The 20,056-nt window shown below is 41.8% G+C and overlaps 2 protein-coding genes across 2 annotated transcripts in view; one reads left to right on the top strand and one right to left on the bottom strand.

The window, feature by feature from the left end:
- Positions 1 to 16,152, top strand: part of LOC123487125 (serine/threonine-protein kinase 10-like) — a 37,443-nt gene extending 21,291 nt beyond the window's left edge. Inside the window, exons 12-18 of the mRNA XM_045218270.1 lie at positions 53 to 232; positions 7,045 to 7,174; positions 8,219 to 8,343; positions 8,712 to 8,903; positions 9,259 to 9,384; positions 11,030 to 11,143; positions 14,859 to 16,152. Coding sequence (XP_045074205.1) covers positions 53 to 232; positions 7,045 to 7,174; positions 8,219 to 8,343; positions 8,712 to 8,903; positions 9,259 to 9,384; positions 11,030 to 11,143; positions 14,859 to 15,005 — 1,014 coding nt within the window. The 3' untranslated portion in view covers positions 15,006 to 16,152. The remainder of the gene's footprint in view (positions 1 to 52; positions 233 to 7,044; positions 7,175 to 8,218; positions 8,344 to 8,711; positions 8,904 to 9,258; positions 9,385 to 11,029; positions 11,144 to 14,858) is intronic.
- Positions 16,153 to 17,356: 1,204 nt separating this feature from the next.
- On the bottom strand, positions 17,357 to 20,050 carry LOC123487127 (collagen alpha-1(XVII) chain-like). The gene is made up of 6 exons (XM_045218273.1): positions 19,911 to 20,050; positions 19,325 to 19,519; positions 18,847 to 19,008; positions 18,577 to 18,657; positions 18,341 to 18,412; positions 17,357 to 18,125 (listed from the first exon to the last, which is right to left on the bottom strand). The coding sequence occupies exons 2-6, from the start codon at positions 19,497 to 19,499 to the stop codon at positions 18,076 to 18,078; spliced, it is 540 nt and encodes a 179-aa protein (XP_045074208.1). The 5' UTR covers positions 19,500 to 19,519; positions 19,911 to 20,050; the 3' UTR covers positions 17,357 to 18,075.
- Between the last annotated feature and the right edge of the window lie 6 nt (positions 20,051 to 20,056).

Here is a 20,056-nt window from a genome sequence, read left to right as displayed (position 1 = left end):
TAGTGAAAGTGACGAACTGACACCGAATCAAAATGACATCCTCATTCTACAGAGTAAGAAGCGCCAGTACGACCAGGAAGTGGAGAACCTGGAGAGACAGCAGAAGCAGACCATCGAGAGGCTGGAGCAGGAGCACACCAACCGGCTGAGGGACGAGGCCAAGCGCATCAAGGCCGAGCAGGACAAGGAGCTGTCCAAGTTCCAGAACATGCTCAAGAACCGCAAGAAAGAGGTAAGGAAGAAGGGGGTAGTGTGTGTTAGTGTTGCATGGTATACCAAAACATTGTTACTTTTTCGAAACTAGAACATGAAAAATGGTTCAGTACTAGAATTTTTGGGACTTTCGATACTTCTGTCAAATGTGTCTCACGTCGTCTACTGATTGAGAGAGGATCAAGTCTGTCTATCAGCACAGCCGATGTCCCCTTATAGTGCGAGCGGACCGTGCCAGCTCCACTTACTCATTGCTAGCTCTAGCCTGTCCTGAGGAACCACTGCACTCACTGGGAATCTGGGCTGCATCATGTTAGCTCCCCACTCATGCTGCACAGAAGTTAATATATAATGCAACACTTGAATAATGCAAACCAGCATGTAGAAATGGTGCAACTGTTAATTACTGTTTGCAAAACAATGTTAATTACAGGCTAGAACACTTTACAATGCAAGATGATAACGGTAGCTTCCAGCTTTGTAGGCTAACTTTTCTTGCTAGCTTACAGCTTAAGTTAACATCAATTCACTACCCTAGTACTTTGTTTGTGATAATATGCAAACCATAACGCAAAATATGCTGATTTCAAAGCTGATTGTCACCAACAAACCATACAGTCATTGCCAAAAACGTTATTCATTCACTTCGTCTCCCTCGCCTCAGGTTTCTCCTGTCTCTGTCACTGTGTATGAATTATGTCATTAAGTCTTAGACACAGCGCGCACTTTTATAAAATAAGAGATTGCTTCTTCTGTGCAAATGTTGTTGAGCAGTACAATAAAATAAGTCCCAAATGGAAGGGAAACTGATTGTTTTTCATCTGTAACCCCATGAAATCAGCCAAAACAAGCATGCACACACTGCCAGGGCCTGATTAATGCAGGTGCTTACAGGGGCTGAAGCCCCGGGGGCCCAAGCACATATATCTTTTAAATATTTAAATGTTTACAGTTAACTATAAAATATCTAGGCCTATGATTTCTTTATCCGGACCTGCACACTCCTGTTGAATATGTATTCACCTGTATTGTGAATAGGCCTAGGCTACATCTTGATTTACCCAGTTTATCAATAGAGATTTACCATTCAAATAAATGATTACCATTATGTTGTTATGTATTTAGATTGGTAAATAGAAAGTCAAATTGTATGATTGTATAATTGATTCATTAATTCATACATGGCTATCTTGATCAAGTGCCATTCTGTAAATTTGGCTAATACGCCTTTTTTAGCCATGGTATCGTTTTGATATCGAGGATCGTGATGGTATCGAGTACCATGATACTAAACTTGGTATCGGCATAAAATGTTTTGGTATCGTGACAACACTAGTGTGTGTGGTATGTGTATGTTGTAACTGAAGCTGTAAATGTCTGGCTGTGTGTGTGCTTGTGGTATACAGTACATTTGTGGAAAAGAAACATGTTGATCCGTTTTAGATTAGATTAAGCAGCGATTGGACTCTCATTGGCTGTGTGTGATTTGCAGGGTTGTTTTCACTATAAAGTCTTCCTGTTACGTTTTACATTTACATTTTAGTCATTTAACAGACGCTCTTATCCAGAGCAACCTACAGTCATCTTAAGATAGCTTGGTAAAAAAACACATATCACAGTTGTAGCAAGTACATTTTTCCTCAATAAAGAAGTTATCAGCAAAGTCAGTGCTAGTTGGAAAAGTCAACTAGGAATCGTTTTCTTTTCAACAACAACACTAATTGAAAGACAAAAATATACTAAGCTACTCTTGCAGAGATTAGTTGTCTTCCCAGGCTATAGATGAGCTATGTTGAACTGGATCACTAAAAGTATTTTAGTATGCATGATGTACTGTTGAACTGGATAACTAAAAGTATTTTAATATGCCTGATGTTCTGTTGAACTGTATCACTAGAAGTAGTTTTAATATGCATGATGTACTGTTGAACTGGATCACTAAAAGTAGTTTTAAAATGTATGTTGAACTGGATCACTAAAAGTAGTTTTAATATGCATGATGTACAGTTGAACTGGATAACTAAAAGTAGTTTTAATATGCATGATGTACTGTTGAACTGGATCACTAAAAGTAGTTTTAATATGCATGATGTACTGTTGAACTGGATCACTACAGTCAGAGGAGGACAGATATTGGTGACATCATGCCACAATATATTGTAAGAACTAGTCCTATTTTCAATATCTTAAATTTCACAGGGTAGTTAAGACCAGCTGACAAAGATGATATATTCTCAATATCTTGTTTGGAAGGATTTCCCTTGTTTACCATTGACAGTGATGTGAATGTTTAGATGTTTATCCATGTGCACCCCAGTTCCTCCTCAGTATTAATCCCTTAGTGTGCCCTCGTAAGAGGATAGCCCAATCAACACGACAATCCAATGCCTATTTATAGCGGCTAGCGTTTTACTGACACACCTGTGGTTACAGTAGATCTCTCTCATAGGGGTTTATATAACCTGTGTCTAAATCAGTCTGAAACTGCCACTTCTCATCACCTGATCCCAGATTTGTAGCCTATGTGCTGTAGCTAAATGATTCTGACGAGGCTATAGTCAGAGACTTTGGCTTATGCAGTACATATACACTACCGTTCAAAAGTTTGGGGTCACTTAGAAATGTCCTTGTTTTTGAAAGAAAAGCATTTTTTCCCCCATTAAAATAACATCAAATTGATCAGAAATACAGTGTAGACATTGTTAATGTTGTAAATGGCTATTGTAGAATACAGTGGGGGAAAAAAGTATTTAGTCAGCCACCAATTGTGCAAGTTCTCCCACTTAAAAAGATGAGAGAGGCCTGTAATTTTCATCATAGGTACACGTCAACTATGACAGACAAATTGAGGAAAAAAATATCCAGAAAATCACATTGTAGGATTTTTAATGAATTTATTTGCAAATTATGGTGGGAAATAAGTATTTGGTCACCTACAAACAAGCAAGATTTCTGGCTCTCACAGACCTGTAACTTCTTCTTTAAGAGGCTCCTCTGTCCTCCACTCGTTACCTGTATTAATGGCACCTGTTTGAACTTGTTATCAGTATAAAAGACACCTGTCCACAACCTCAAACAGTCACACTCCAAACTCCACTATGGCCAAGACCAAAGAGCTGTCAAAGGACACCAGAAACAAAATTGTAGACCTGCACCAGGCTGGGAAGACTGAATCTGCAATAGGTAAGCAGCTTGGTTTGAAGAAATCAACTGTGGGAGCAATTATTAGGAAATGGAAGACATACAAGACCACTGATAATCTCCCTCGATCTGGGGCTCCACGCAAGATCTCACCCCGTGGGGTCAAAATGATCACAAGAACGGTGAGCAAAAATCCCAGAACCACACGGTGGGACCTAGTGAATGACCTGCAGAGAGCTGGGACCAAAGTAACAAAGCCTACCATCAGTAACACACTACGCCGCCAGGGACTCAAATCCTGCAGTGCCAGACGTGTCCCCCTGCTTAAGCCAGTACATGTCCAGGCCCGTCTGAAGTTTGCTAGAGTGCATTTGGATGATCCAGAAGAGGATTGGGAGAATGTCATATGGTCAGATGAAACCAAAATATAACTTTTTGGTAAAAACTCAACTCGTCGTGTTTGGAGGACAAAGAATGCTGAGTTGCATCCAAAGAACACCATACCTACTGTGAAGCATGGGGGTGGAAACATCATGCTTTGGGGCTGTTTTTTCTGCAAAGGGACCAGGACGACTGATCCGTGTAAAGGAAAGAATGAATGGGGCCATGTATCGTGAGATTTTGAATGAAAACCTCCTTCCATCAGCAAGGGCATTGAAGATGAAACGTGGCTGGGTCTTTCAGCATGACAATGATCCCAAACACACCGCCCGGGCAACGAAGGAGTGGCTTCGTAAGAAGCATTTCAAGGTCCTGGAGTGGCCTAGCCAGTCTCCAGATCTCAACCCCATAGAAAATCTTTGGAGGGAGTTGAAAGTCCGTGTTGCCCAGCGACAGCCCCAAAACATCACTGCTCTAGAGGAGATCTGCATGGAGGAATGGGCCAAAATACCAGCAACAGTGTGTGAAAACCTTGTGAAGACTTACAGAAAACGTTTGACCTGTGTCATTGCCAACAAAGGGTATATAACAAAGTATTGAGAAACTTTTGTTATTGACCAAATACTTATTTTCCACCATAATTTGCAAATAAATTCAATGTGAATTTCTGGATTTTTTTCCTCATTTTGTCTGTCATAGTTGACGTGTACCTATGATGAAAATTACAGGCCTCTCTCATCTTTTTAAGTGGGAGAACTTGCACAATTGGTGGCTGGCTAAATACTTTTTTTCCCCACTGTATCTAAATAGGCGTACAGAGGCCCATTATCAGCAACCATCAGTCCTGTACAGTCCAGTACATTTTAGTCATTTAGCAGACGCTCTTATCCAGAGCGACTTACAGTTAGTGAGTGCATACATTATTTTTTTATTTTTCATACTGGCCCCCCGTGAGAATCGAACCCACAACCCTGGCGTTGCAAACGCCATGCTCTACCAACTGAGCTACATCCCTGCCGGCCATTCCCTCCCCTACCCTGGACGACGCTGGGCCAATTGTGCGCCGCCCCATGGGTCTCCCGGTCGCGGCCGGCTACGACAGAGCCTGGATTCGAACCAGGATTTCTAGTGGCACAGCTAGCACTGCGATGCAGTGCCTTAGACCACTGCACCACCCAAACTAAAATCCAAGTTTATCATTTTAAAAGGCTAGTTGATCATTAGAAAACCCTTTTGCAATTATGTTAGCACAGCTGAAAACTGTTGTGCTGATTAAAGAAGCAATAAAACTGGCCTTCTTGAGACTAGTTGAGTATCTGGAGCATCAGCAATTGTGGGTTCAATTACAGGCTCAAAATGGCCAGAAACAAATAACTTTCTTCTGAAACTCGTCAGTCTATTCTTGTTCTGAGAAATGAAGGCTATTCCATACGAGAAATTGCCAAGAAACTGAAGATCTCGTACAATGCTGTGTACTACTCCCTTCACAGAACAGCGCAAGTGACCCCAAACTTTTGAACGGTAGTCTGACATCAAGCTACTTCTCATAGACTTTGGCTAATGAGTTGAAACACAAATCCATATAAAATTCTTGCTGTTGTTTCTGTGTTGTTTCTGCTGTCACGATCGTGTGTTTGTTTGTGGGCTGCCTCGTGCCATAGTTCAAACAGGAAAGGCGACTGTCGCCCAGGCACAAGAGAAACGCTATCGTGAAACGGAGAAAAGAGGATATAATCACAACTCCACGTGAAGAGGTAGTTTGGTGAGGAAAACTTCTGGTGTGGCTTTCCTACTTGGACTGTCCCTTCAATGCCAGTCTACAATGCTTCTGTTGACTGCTTTCAAGATCACTGTCATTTGGCCCCTATGGGAATTCTTGGGCTACTCTTTTTTCCAAAACGTGTCTTTTGTGTGGTTTGTTTTTGGTCAAAAATAGTTTGTGTATGTATTATTCTACAGTATCAAGTAGGCTTACAGTATCTTCCAGCGCAAGTTACAGCACAGTCTAACACTATTGATGTGTTTTCTAACAATCCACCCACCTGTGAATCATTGTGGAACACATTGCCTGTATATTACGGGGGTGTAACAGTGTGTCAGTGTAATGGTTAACTTAGCCAGCAATGTTTATGGATGAGTGGCTGATAATTAGTAGAGTATAATCTGTTCTGGTCTGCAATGTGTGGCCCAGGTTACTGTACTGTTTATAGCCTGAGTGCCAGTCTGTAGTGCCAGTCTGTGCACTATTGCCAACTCCTTTTCCCTTACGGTCATACATAATAATGAGCGTTGGCAGTAATGCACAAACAGACTGGCATTCAGGCGATATGTTATGATTTAGTAGAGTATAGGTCTAATTTGTTGTGATCTACAGGGAGTGGCCCAGGGGATGATTAAATATTTTCAGTTGTCCTCCTGCACTCTCTTCAATGCCCCCATGCAGGATATAAGTTGTAAGATTTCCCCCTTGGTTTGAAATGTGTCCTCTTCCTGCTCTCTCACATGCCAGTGGATTCACTCACTGACTTTGAGACGGCAGTGTTTATATTGGTGCGTTTGTGTGAGTGGAATACCTTGTGTGTGTTCTCCGTTCTCCTTTCCTTAACCCCTGGACTGATCGGTATGTGGAGGGCTGGTCTAAAGGGAATGCAGCAGTATTCTGTTTTGGGATTTGGCCTACACATTTCTATAGAGGAAACATCATCAATCCTAAACTTAGCATTTCAATCAACCTGGAACTTAGCAATGAACAACAACATTCACTGTGCACTGCCTATAAACGTATCAAGTCTACCAGTCGACATCCGGTGCTCTACATTTTCGATGACCCAGCACATCTAGTATATGTCCTATCGCCACATTGTTGCCAACTTCCACAGTGTGGTCCATTAACTCTAGCCATACTTATCCCCAGGTAAACTATTTTTTGGGATGGAAACCCATAGTCCAGACCCCATACAGTAGGGTTGGCCAGATTACATGTCTGTCCTGATGAGGGGGTTACATCAACGAGATAGACCTGTCTGCCAGCCTCAATACTCAAAGGTGACTCTCTCTCGTGCTATTGGAGTCAACTGGGGGAACTAGAGCAGTTGAGGTGAGGTGAAGACAGCCCATTCCAAATTGACGGACAGACATGTGTTGTTTGGCATCGGCAGCCTGTGTTGTTTTTTTTGCCGTGCGATTACTGTTGGTTTGAATTGAAAAATGAAAAAATGCAGTGGAACTGGCTTCAAGGTCCAGAGTTGAGTTTGAGGGGTATATAGAGATTCTTTACTTATCCAACTGTCTTTCCCTCTTCTTCCTCAGGAGCAGGAGTTCCTGCAGAAACAGCAGCAGGAGCTGGACTGTGCCCTGAAGAAGATCATCCAGCAACACAAACACGAGCTGGCCACCATCGAGAGAGACTGTCTCAACCACAAACAACAGCTCCTCAGAGGTGAAGATATATCTCTCGGCGTGATACATAAACTATAGATAGGTACTCAGTCATAGCTCCTTTCAGAGGGGAGAAACCTTCCTTAACCACAAACAGAAGATGCATGGCTCTGTGTGAGATGCAAGTAGCACAGATGCAAATTGCAGTAGGAATGATACACGACCTTACAAAGGTCATAGTCACTACATAGAAACAGGCTACCCTAGCCGCTATCACCAGCATACTTGAAGGAAATATGGTAAACCTTACTGTTTGTGTGTGAGATGTAAACAGCAAACACACAGTGACATAGTATATAACTTAAAACAGAAGCTCTACAGAGTTCAACCTAAGGCACCGTCAGGCCTTGACTCTAATTGAGCAATAAGGCACGAGGGGGTGTGGTATATGGCCAATATTATGCACGACGCAACACGGAGTGCCTGGATACAGCCCTTAGCCGTGGTATATTGGCCATATACCACAAACCCTGAGATGCCTGATTGCTATTATAAACCTGTTACCAATGTAACATATATAAGTGAAATTAAATGTTTTGTCATACCCGTGATATACGGTCTGATATACCACGTCTTTCAGCCAATCAGCATTCAGGGTTAGAACCACCCAGTTTATAATACCTATTAATGCTGAGAACCTATCATGAACTGAACTGAACAGCGGCCTAATAACTCTGCCTGATCAGATTCCAGTCATCCCACACTTCATACACATCAGCTTACAGAAATAGCTCCACGGAAATGTTCACCAGCTGGAGGCCTTTATGACTTGCTGGTATGAGCCATGTCGTTAGAAAGTGAAGGAAAATGAATGTCTGAAGCAAGTGTCTCACAAACACATTTCAAGCTAACCAGTTAGTCAAATCTAGTGTCCCATGACATGGTTTTTGGGTACCAAGATTCGTCAACATCAAATACAAAGGAATGCAGATGAAAGATCTGATTACAGTGGTGGGGTATTGTATCTAATAATAATATGCTGAACTTCCGGATAATGCAGTGTTTCCTTGTACTGAGTGTGTGTTTCTGTCTTTGGTCCTTGCAGCACGGGAAGCAGCTATGTGGGAGCTGGAAGAGCGTCACCTACAGGAGAAACACCAGTTGTTTAAACAACAGCTCAAAGACCAGTACTTCATGCAGAGACACCAGCTGCTCAAGAGACATGAGAAGGTACAGTGAGGCTTCCAGATAGACAAACAACAGCTGATTCAGGATCAGATCTCATAAACCTAATCCTGAACTGAACCACTAGGAGCAAAATACCTGAACAGGTTGGGGGATAGAGTGAGGCATAATACTGAATGACTACAAGTTATGACTCATAACAGCTGATATTAAATCAGATTGGAAATATGCCTGGGTATTTCTGTTTCTACATTCAACAATGATGCGTCATTGTTTTGCCAAATGTGGACTGTAACGTTGACAAGACAACTATTTGGCTAGCACTTTGGCAACTACTCTAATATCTCAAATATCTCATTTATATGACAGCTAATGATGTGTTTCTGCCCCCCCCCCCTCCCCTCCCTCTGTAGGAGATGGAGCAGATGCAGCGCTACAACCAGCGTCTCATCGAGGAGATGAAGAACAGGCAGACTCAGGAGAGGGCCCGCTTACCCAAGATCCAGCGCAGCGAGGCCAAGACACGAATGGCCATGTTCAAGAAGAGCCTCCGTATCACTGGGGGCCCCATCACACCCGAGCAGGAGAGGGAGAAGGTCAAACAGGTAAAAGATAGAGGATATTCATAAAAGACTATTAACGGCCATTTTGTTGGTCAAAAAATACATAACTGTGAATGGAAACGTATGTATGTAGATGTTACTTTCAAAGTATAATGAGGGATTATAGACATTGCTTTCAGTGGAGAAAGAGGTAAAGTCTCTGAGCTTGTTGATCCAAGTCAAAGGGACTTTCCCAGGCACTGAAGGATTTAGTTGGATTTATAGTACTTTTGGCAATGCTAGGTCAAGCTTGAGACTGCTAGTGCAAATTAAGCATGTATCAAGTTCCAACGGTAATTGGGCCTATTTTAATACTCGTGTGAGTTGAGTAAGTGAGATATTTCTGTGTGTTTGACAGTTTGCAGCCCAGGAGGAGAAGAGGCAGAAGAATGAGAGGCTCCACCAGCACCAGAAACATGAGAACCAGATGAGAGACCTGCAACTGCAGTGTGACGCCAACGTCAGGGAGCTGCAGCAGTTACAGGTACACTCTCAGAAATAAAGGTGTAGATTTGTTCCTAAAGGGGTACAATGGCGTGTCACTGGGGTGGTACCCTGTAAGGTCCTCCTTTGTACTTTTAGTTATAGGTACATAATTGTACCCAAGTTCAGACCTCAGATAGTAACTTTCTCCGCAGGTACAAAAGCATGCTTTGTGCCTTTATATAGTGCCACCACAGTGACAAAGCCATTTGTTCCTTGTAAGTGGCAAAAATTGACCTCTACCATAGACCACTTAAAGTAGTACAACACTTCCACTCACAGGTGGCCAAAAATAACTATCTGAAAGCCACTCCCCCACTATGCCACGCCTCCAATACAATTTCCCAGTGTGCCTTGCCTTTTTGATTGAATTGCACAGTTACCATCCATGACTGTATTTGTTAGTGACAGAAACATTGTTGTTAAATTCGTTCATTTTCAGACCTGTGGCCTTCACCAAGTGAGTTCCTAAGCATATATTATAATTTAAATTAAACTCTTTATGACAATACATTACATATCTCATTAGGCCTTATTTTGATGACTAGTTTTACCCTAATACAGTGTCCTGAAACCCTTGGTTTACAGGCCACATCAGGCCTGCTTGCAAAATTCTGGTAACATACCCCAAATTACCAGATTCTTGGAAAAACCCTGGTTGGAGCATTTCCTGCTTATTCCCTCCCGTTTCCAGGAATCTTCCAACTGGGATTCCTAGAAAATCTTGGAAATGTACCAGAATTTTGCAAACCTACCTGCAATTCATTTTATACTGGCTTGCAAAGTGATTTGTAATTCCTATTGGAATCCAACCAGAGTTAGGATATCCAACAGGAATTTTTATTCACCTGCAACCTGCATTCATAATGACTGCCAGAGTTAGGAACATTTTGAGGAGACTACCTAAGCCATTTAAATTGGAACAACCATTTCAGTAATGGGAGAAACAAATCTAACTAACTGATTGGATTAGTTTAGAAAAATGTATGTTATTTATCTTTGTGTAGCATAAGATTAATCAATCAATGTACATGCAAAAAAATCTACCTGCAGTAGAGCATGCTGGGAAATATGATGATAATAATTATGGTACAAATGTGCCTTTTTGGGGTACCACCCCAATGACAAAGCCATTAGTTCCTTTTAGGTGGCAAAAATTCATCATTGTACCCTATGGTGGGTATTAAGTGTATTGAGGGTACACAAAATATGTTTGTACCCTGAGAAATTAACCTTCACATTGTACCCCATTTTTGAGAGTGAGAGTGTGATGATTATACCTTTTATATTCATAATATAGGTTATAAAAATGTACCATTATACTCTTTATCTGCACATGTACCCTAAAAGGTACCGAACAGTACCATGTGAGATCATTATGTGTACCTCTGAAGGTACATTAAGCATTTTTTCATCTTGTTGTACTCCAGGGAACAATACTGTACCCTTCTTTCTAAAAGTGTACGGTATAACATATACTGTATAACACGAGCACGCACGCAGGCAGGCATACACACACACACATATCAGGGAATCTGCAATTGCACAGGGTGCAATAGAAAACGCACACATTTAACACACACACTTGGATTCATCTGTGATTCAGTACAGCGTGTAACACCCAATGTGTGCGCTGTGTGTTTCAGAATGAGAAGTGCCACCTCCTGATAGAGCATGAGACCCAGAAGCTGAAGGAGCTGGATGAGGAGCACAGCCTGGAGCTGAAGGAGTGGAGGGAGAAACTACGACCCAGGAAGAAGGTAGCCATTACACCAGTTAACCCCTGACAGGAAATCATCTATTTTTCTGTTGAATATTAGGCAGAGCATATTTGGCACATGTTTTGTTTCTGAGGTACTTGTAGTTCAAACACATGGCGGTAGGTAGGGCAGGAGGTAGCCTAGCGGTTAGAGCATTGGGACAGTAACCGAAACACCACTATTTCGAATCTCCGAGCTGACTAGGTGAAAAATCTGTCCATGTGCCCTTGAGCAAAACACTTAACCCTAATTGCTCCGCTGATAATGCCTGGCCGTGACCCCACTCTCCGAGGGTGTCTCAGGGGGAATCGGGATATGTAAAAAAACACATTTCGCATTTCCATTCCACAAATGCGTATCTTGTACATGTGTGAAACAGTACTAGTCCTCCTCTAGTCCTCCTCTGTACCTCTGGTGATGTAGAGGCTAACCCAGGCCCTGCAGCCCCCAGTATCATTCCTACTTCCCAGGCGCTATCATTTGTTGACTTCTGTAACCGTAAAAGCCTTGGTTTCTTGCATGTAAATATCAGAAGTCTCCTTCCTAAGTTTGAGTTATTCACTGCGTTAGCACACTCCGCCAACCCTGATGTTCTAGCAGTGTCTGAATCCTGGCTTAGGAAGGCCACTAAAAATTCTGAAATTTCCATCCAACTATAACATTTCCCGTCTAGATAGAACTGCCAAAGGGGGTGGAGTTGCAATCTACTGTAGAGATAGCCTGCAGAGCTCTATCATACTATCCAGGTCTGTGCCCAAACAGTTTGAGCTTCTACTTCTAAAAATCCACCTTTCCAGAAATAAGTCTCTCACTGTTGCCGCTTGCTACAGACCCCCCTCAGCCCCCAGCTGTGCCCTGGACACCATATGTGAATTGATTGCGCCCCATTTATCCTCAGAGTTCGTACTGCTTGGTGACCTAAATTGGGATATGCTTAACACCCCGGCCATCCTACAATCCAAACTAGATGCCCTCAATCTCACACAAATTATCAACGAACCTACCAGGTACAACCCTAAATCCGTAAACATGGGTACCCTCATAGATATCATCCTGACTAACTTACCCTCTAAATACACCTCCGCTGTCTTCAACCAGGATCTCAGCGATCACTGCCTTATTGCCTGCGTCCGTAACGGATCCGCGGTCAAACGACCACCCCTCATCACTGTCAAACGCTCCCTAAAACACTTTAGCGAGCAGGCCTTCCCTAATTGACCTGGCCCAGGTATCCTGGATGGATATAGATCTCATTCCGTCAGTAGAGGATGCCTGGTTGTTCTTTAAAAGTAATTTCCTCTCAATCTTAAATAAACATGCCCCATTCAGAAAAGTCAGAACTAAGAACAGATATAGCCCCTGGTTCTCCTCAGACTTGACTGCCCTTGACCAGCACAAAAACATCCTGTGGCGTACTGCATTAGCATCAAATAGCCCCCGAGATATGCAACTTTTCAGGGAAGTCAGGAACCAATATACACAAGCAGTTAGGAAAGCAAAGGCTAACTTTTTCAAACAGAAATTGGCATCCTGTAGCACTAACTCCAAAAAGTTTTGGGACACTGTAAAGTCCATGGAGAATAAGAGCACTTCCTCCCAGCTACCACTACCCCGGCCACCAGCTCTGCACCCTCCGCTGCAACTTGCCCATGCCCCCCCTCCCGCTTCTCCTTCACACAAATTCAGACAGCTGATGTTCTGAAAGAGCTGCACAATCTGGACCCCTACAAATCAACTGGGCTAGACAATCTGGACCCTTTCTTTCTAAAACTAGCCGCCGAAATTGTCGCAACCCCTATTACTAGCCTGTTCAACCTCTCTTTCGTAACGTCTGAGATCCCCAGAGATTGGAAAGCTGCTGCAGTCATCCCCCTCTTCAAAGGGGGTGACACTCTAGATCCAAACTGTTACAGACCTATATCCATCCTGCCCTGCCTTTCGAAAGTTTTTGAAAGCCAAGTTAACAAACAGATCACCGATCATTTCGAATCCCACCGTACCTTCTCCGCTATGTAATCCGGTTTCCGAGCTGGTCATGGGTGCACTTCAGCCACGCTCAATGTCCTAAACGATATTATAACCGCGATCGATAATAGACAGTACTGTGCACCCGTCTTCATCGACCTGGCCAAGGCTTTCGACTCTGTCAACCACCGCATTCTTATTGGCAGACTAAATAGCCCTGGTTTCTCAAATGACTGCCTCGCCTGGTTCACCAACTACTTCTCAGATAGAGTTCAATGTGTCAAATCGGAGGGCCTGTTGGCTGGACCTATGGCAGTCTCTATGGGGGTGCCACAGGGTTCAATTCTTGGGCCGAATCTTTTCTCTGTGTATATCAATGATGTCGCTCTTGCTGCTGGTGACTCTCAGATCTACCTCTACGCAGACGACACCATTTTGTATACATCTGGCCCTTCATTGGACACTGTGTTAACAAACCTCCAAACGAGCTTCAATGCCATACAACACTCCTTCAGTAGCCTCCAACTGCTCTTAAACACTAGTAAAACTAAATGCATGCTCTTCAATCGAACGGTGCTGGCACCTGCCCACCCGACTAGAATCACTACTCTCGACGGGTCTGACCTAGAGTATGTGGACAACTACAAATACCTAGGTGTCTGGTTAGACTGTAAACTCTCCTTGCAGACTCACATTAAGAATCTCCAATCCAAAGTTAAATCCAGAATCTGCTTCTTATTTCGCAACAAAGCCTCCTTCACTCATGCTGCCAAACATGCCCTCGTAAAACTGACTATCCTACCGATCCTTGACTTCGGCGATGTCATTTACAAAATAGCCTCCAACACTCTACTCAGCAAATTGGATGTAGTCTATCACAGTGCCATCCGTTTTGTCTCCAAAGCCCCATACACTACCCACCACTGTGACCTGTACGCTCTTGTTGGCTGGTCCTCATTACATATTCGTCGTCAAACCCACTGGCTCCAGGCCATCTATAAATCACTGCTAGGCAAATCCCTGCCTTATCTTAGCTCATTGGTCACCATAGCAACACCCACCCATAGTATGCGCTCCAGCAGGTATATCTCACTGGTCATCCCCAAAGCCAACACCTCCTTTGGCCGCCATTCCTTCCAGTTCTCTGCTGCCAATGACTGGAACGAATTGCATAAATCTCTGAAGCTGGAGACTCTTATCTCCCTCACTAACTTTAAGCATCAGTTGTCAGAGCACCTTACCGATCACTGCACCTGTACACAGCCCATCTGAAATTAGCCCACCCAACTACCTCATCCCTATATTGTTATTTATTTTGCTCATTTGCACCCCAGTATCTCTATTTGCACATAATCTCTTGCACATCTATCATTCCAGTGTTAATACTAATTGTAATTATTTTGCACTATAGCCTATTTATTGCCTTACCTCCATAACTTGCTACATTTGCACACACTGTATATATATTTTCTGTTGTATTTTTTGACTTTATGTTTTGTTTTACCCCATATGTAACTCTGTGTTGTTGTTTTTATCGCACTGCTTTGCTTTATCTTGGTCAGGTCGCAGTTGTAAATGAGAACTTGTTCTCAACTGGCTTACCTGGTTAAATAAAGGTGAAATAAAAAATTTAAAGATCGCTAGTCTCTTCAGAATAAGAGAGCACTACAAATATAAGCAGCCACCAAATTATTATTATGTAATCTCTTGCTTGTGATCCACTCACCAACCATATGTCTGTTGACCTTAGGCTCTGGAGGAAGAGTTTGCCAGGAAGCTTCAGGAGCAGGAGGTCTTCTTTAAGATGAGTGGAGAGTCAGAGTGCCTTAACCCCTCGGCCCAGAGCCGCATCTCCAAGTTCTACCCCATCCCCAGTGTCCACTCCACTGGCTTCTAGAGGTTAACCCTATCATGGCACTCCGGATGGACATAAACATGGGCACACCCACATATTGAAGGCACACACAACACACGATGAACAGATATACACACTCCAGATGGATACACACACACACACACACAAAATAGACGGGCACACACACACACACTAATAAGACTGAGCCTCTGCTGCCTTGCCCCGTCTCCGCTGATGACAGTCAGGGGGACGAAGGGGGCTATCTCCAAGGGGTGTGTTTGTACCCCTCTAAGGGTGTGTGTACCCATCTATCGGTTTCTGGAAGAGGATGGGACAGTACCCCTCAAGCTACAGACTGTGTTAATCATGAATACCCTTTTAATGGTGATCTGTTATATAATTTACCCCTTTTTCATTGTATAGGGTCGTGTTCAGTTGGGCACACCGTAGCAAAAGTTTGAATCTGTGTTCTTATTGTAGAAGTAGTACCTCCCTGTTTCACTCCATTTCAAAACGTTTTCCACTGACTGAACACAACCAGTTTTATTATTACTGTCTTATAGCTTCCTCTTTTGAAATGAGTTATGAAGGAGATTCCTGACATTATGCATTTTCAAATTCGATACTTTGGCACCGTGTTACTCCAATCCTTGCCTCTAAGTCACTAACGTGTCTCAGGCAGATTTAGTATTTTAATTGCTGATTCTTTTTAATTTGTGAATCTTTTTTTTTTCTTGAATAATCTAGTGCCTGAATAATTTTATTTAAATGGACTGGCTTTTCAAATGTAAGCTTCCTCTGATAAAACAAATGCTGCTCGATTTTTATTTCATTAGTTATTTGCACTAAATAAAAAGGATAAAGTAAAATGTTATACCACTGAAGTCCAGTATAATGTACTTATATATTCAATATCTATGGTGATGTTTGAGAGAGCTAATGATATGATAAGAATGTACTTTTGGTAAAAGATGAGCAGCACATTTTTTATAGTGAATTTTGACATAGGCATGATATATTTTATATGCATCACACATATCTTCATAAGATATTGAATTTAGTTTCAAATGGACTAGGGAGTGACTGCCTGAAGTTGTGCATGGATTTGAATGCAAGTTCAACTTCTTATGCTATAATTATGGTATCAAATGTTATTTTTTGGAGCTTATAAACAACAGTTTGGGATTTCTATCTTGTCGGAAATGGTTCCTTTCATCTAGCCTGGGAGTCCAAAGTGAATCACTACTTTCACTGTTGTTTTACTTCAACAATCGTGAAACGGAGTGATTCGGTTGAGATTCCCAGGCTAGTATCTTTCTTCAGGTTTCATGAGCATGCCTTTCATCTTCAGCACAACTCTTGAGATTTGTTTAGCTCTTTTTGTAATTTGGTGTAGTCGGCAAGTACCCATTTTGTTTTAGCATATCAAGGAGGGGGTATTAAAATGGTGTTTGTTTATATCCAGACAGAGACAAGGTTTTCACTGTGGTTGCTGAAATGGCGTTGTTATATCATTCGATAGAAATCTGTGAGGACCTATAAGGAGGTCTGTTTTGTTAGACTTTCATGCCAATTTTTGGTATGTCTGTGTATTGTTTAAAAAATTGCCTCCCAGTAATAAGGTATTATTGCATTACCATATTAATCAGTTGACCTGCATGGCTTTTGGGTTTGTTTGTAAGGAAATTATGATACTGTTTTATTATCATTCATACTAGCTAATAGCCTTAATGTTTTCAACAAAATGTATGAAGATACGGTATTCATGTTGTGGCCCTCTGTGTAGTTATTTTAATCAGACTTAGTTCAAATCCCGCCCCAAGTGATCTTTATATTCGTATAGCCTACAGTATCATATTCAAATGTTTGGTTCGTTACTTATTTAATCTAAGGATAATGAATATGACGTTATCATGAGTTTAACAGTTTTGAAAACATTTTCAGAACCACAGTTTTAACCTATTTTATCATAGATATGCATGATCTACTCTGAAGTGGTGGTAGCCTATAACCTTCAATACAGTTGAAAATAATTTGTTAAAAAGGAACTGTTGGACCTGACTGGTTTAGGCCATCATGACCTCTGATTGGTCTATTTGTCATCTCGCCCTTTTCTGATTGGCTTCAGGAACAACAATCAATCAATGCTATTTTATAATTGGTCTGTAATAGTGGCAAATAAAGACAAAACATCATACACAATGAAGGAGTGCTGTGCACCTTTCACAAAATGAAGATACTCTGCCAGTAGCTATTTATGTGGAAATGTATCTTTACTACAGTACAGTATTGTAGTTTCCTCAATTGTCAAAAAGTTCATTTCAAATCTGAAATTTAAGCTGAATTGAAAATATAATTGAATACCAATCATATCACTATGTGTTATGTTATTAGTGTCATGATTTCATTCAGATTTTCAAATTGTATCATGATTGATTTCAGAATGTTGTTTGAAATTGAACTACCATGATAAAGTCATGTGCATTTTTAAGACGAGTTTACTTTATAGTTTATAGAATGCCTATGTACTGTAGATTTGCATTGTTCTGTAAATAAACAATTTCCTGTATGCAATATTGTGTACTTGTTTGTTTCTTGAGTGAGTCTATAGCAACAATGAACAATGTGAACCTTATGTTCCACTTTGATTAAATAAGTTAAAACTAAGCTTTATTTTGTATAAAGTGATACCAGTACATTCAAAGGAGATTTTGACGATGTTTTTGGTTTTGTTCGATATCAAAGTCCAATAACGATAATAGCACAATAGTACAAAAGGTATTGAATAGAAATAGCACACCCTGTCATATTTTTCACCACATAATTGAACTATTTCCACTATCAACATGCAAGGAGGTGAATTGGAAAGAAACCCCATATCAAACACTATAGTAAAAATAGATCATAAAGACATATTTTACACATAAAAATCAACAACAATACATAAGTGCATGGAATACTACACTGTTCAACAGTTTATCCTATAGAAAACTATACATTTACATCAGTAATGTCTCCAAGGCATTAGGCCCCAAACATGTATGCTCATGAGATTACATATTTCATCGGACTTTCATTCACCTTTAATGAGCATTTATCAATCATTTGTTTCTCAAACACCGACATTCCTCCTTCTTCTGTGCGTCACAAGTGTGTATTCTCCTGAGGAAAAATGTGAAATCATAATGAAACCATATTCTCTCTTTTTGCATAACTAGGTCAGATAGACACATCATGCATAGCAGGGACACTTGTATTGAGGGTACTGTCATCATAGAATTACATGTAGTATCCCTAGAATGGATCCTACTGTAGCAACTTAAGTATGTTGGTAAAGAGAAAACTTGAATAGGATCTCTGTGATTAACATGACCTACCTTTCTCTCCCTTTTCCCCCATTTCCCCCTCCAGACCAGGGAGGCCTGTCCTTCCTGGGATGCCATCCAGTCCTGGTTTACCAGAAATCAGAGTGAAAGTGTCACAATGGGACTTATTTTATGACTTTGTCTCACCTGATCACCAAAGTGGCTTAACACAATGGTTTACAAAGACCTGGCAAATAATCAAGAGCGCAATTCTAAAGATTTAAAAGGTGTAATGGTTCAAAAGGTACCTCTCTCTCCTTTGTGACCTGTATGTCCTATGTCCCCTTTCTGTCCTGGCCTCCCAGGGGGTCCCAGAATGTTTCCATGGGCTATGGAGGATACATAAGGTTATTTCATATACAGTTAAAGCTGCAAGCAGCATTTGGGGTCCAAGCACAAGGGCAAAGCCCCACAATGTTCAATTGTAAAAATTGGACATGACAACTGGTACTGTTCTTAATTAAAATGTATAATTTGATATTCGTAAATGAATTGCATTTATACTGTATTATTCTCACCTCTGATGTATTCCACAAGGTCAGTGGCGTTACTATGGGAACCAAACACATGGCTGAATCCTGGAGCACCGGGTGGGCCAGGGGGTCCTGGGGGTCCTTGAACAACCTGTGACTTCTCCAGCTGAGAGCGGTTCTCAACCACGTGCCTCAAAAGACCATGGGCTGCGGGATGGGATACAATCAAGATCAGAGATAGCATATGCATTTACATCCAATGACCAGCAAAAGTAGGACTCTTCATTCATTGTCGATGGTCGCTATCTTTACTTATCAACATGTGTGGCCCATTGGCATATAAATGGAATTACTAGAACTGGCATTCCCATTCAAGTCAATGTGCCATTCCGTTGATCCATTGTTATTGGAAACAAATAAGCTTTGAATAATTTTGTTTTAAATGTTGAGTTTAAATGTGTCTAGCGCTGAACAGTATATTGTAGCACTGCGATGACAGTATTGGATATTCAGTTTCACTTACACTTGATGTAGTCAGTCACTCGGACCGCTATATTGGAGTAGTCTGTCTCAGTCTCAGCCAGCCTGCTTCCCTCGTTGGTCCTGTGGTCGAAGACGTAGCCGTTCCCAGAGTCACCCTGCTCTCCCTTGTGTCCCTGGGGTCCAGGGGGACCTGGGTGGCCTGGGGGCCCAAACATGCCCCCTCTTAGACCATCACCTGGAGAAGAAAATACAATATGCCAGTTATTCCCACTGATACCCACTGATCTGGGTCAGTAACTCAATGCCAAGGACAAATGATTGCTTTGAAATGAATGGGAGTCTGTAAAATCCCCTGGCAATGTCTATTTTTCTTTGTAATAATTAACCTTTTTATCTTGGGGCGGACATCCATAAAGTGATGTAATTAGGCTAACCTATTGTACAGGCTCGAGGCGTTTCAAGTAATCTATTCACTTTTATTTCCTGGTTTAGACCTACAGGGTGGATAATGGCAAACTAACTCTTTATGTACTGCTGTAACTCTATGAATCTTTGGAAAGTACTATGTCATTATCCACTCAGTAGAAAACCATTTATGAAACCGTTATTAATTTGACCATACTCACTCTGTATGTAGTCCTTGACCTCCTCCAGCCTGTATCCAGAGCCGCTGTAGGGGGCCAGTCCTGAAGGACCGGCGGGGCCTTGAGGGCCAGCGGGGCCTGGGACACCAGGTGGACCAGGAGGCCCCTGAGTGCCCAAGATGCCTCTG

Source organism: Coregonus clupeaformis, unplaced genomic scaffold, assembly GCF_020615455.1.
Source record: "Coregonus clupeaformis isolate EN_2021a unplaced genomic scaffold, ASM2061545v1 scaf1473, whole genome shotgun sequence".
Taxonomy (NCBI): Eukaryota; Metazoa; Chordata; class Actinopteri; order Salmoniformes; family Salmonidae; genus Coregonus; species Coregonus clupeaformis.
This window is presented reverse-complemented; position numbering and strand designations above follow the sequence as displayed.

What these genes read in the sequence shown, in the direction of transcription:
- LOC123487127 (XM_045218273.1), bottom strand. Translation starts at nt 19,499, where the DNA reads ATGTTTGGGCCCCCAGGCCACCCAGGTCCCCCTGGACCCCAGGGACAC. An exon ending in AGTGACTGACTACATCAAGT is followed by an intron (nt 19,009 to 19,324) that starts GTAAGTGAAACT and finishes CCCATCCCGCAG; the next exon opens with CCCATGGTCTTTTGAGGCAC. An exon ending in AGGTCACAAAGGAGAGAGAG is followed by an intron (nt 18,413 to 18,576) that starts GTACCTTTTGAA and finishes CTGGTAAACCAG; the next exon opens with GACTGGATGGCATCCCAGGA.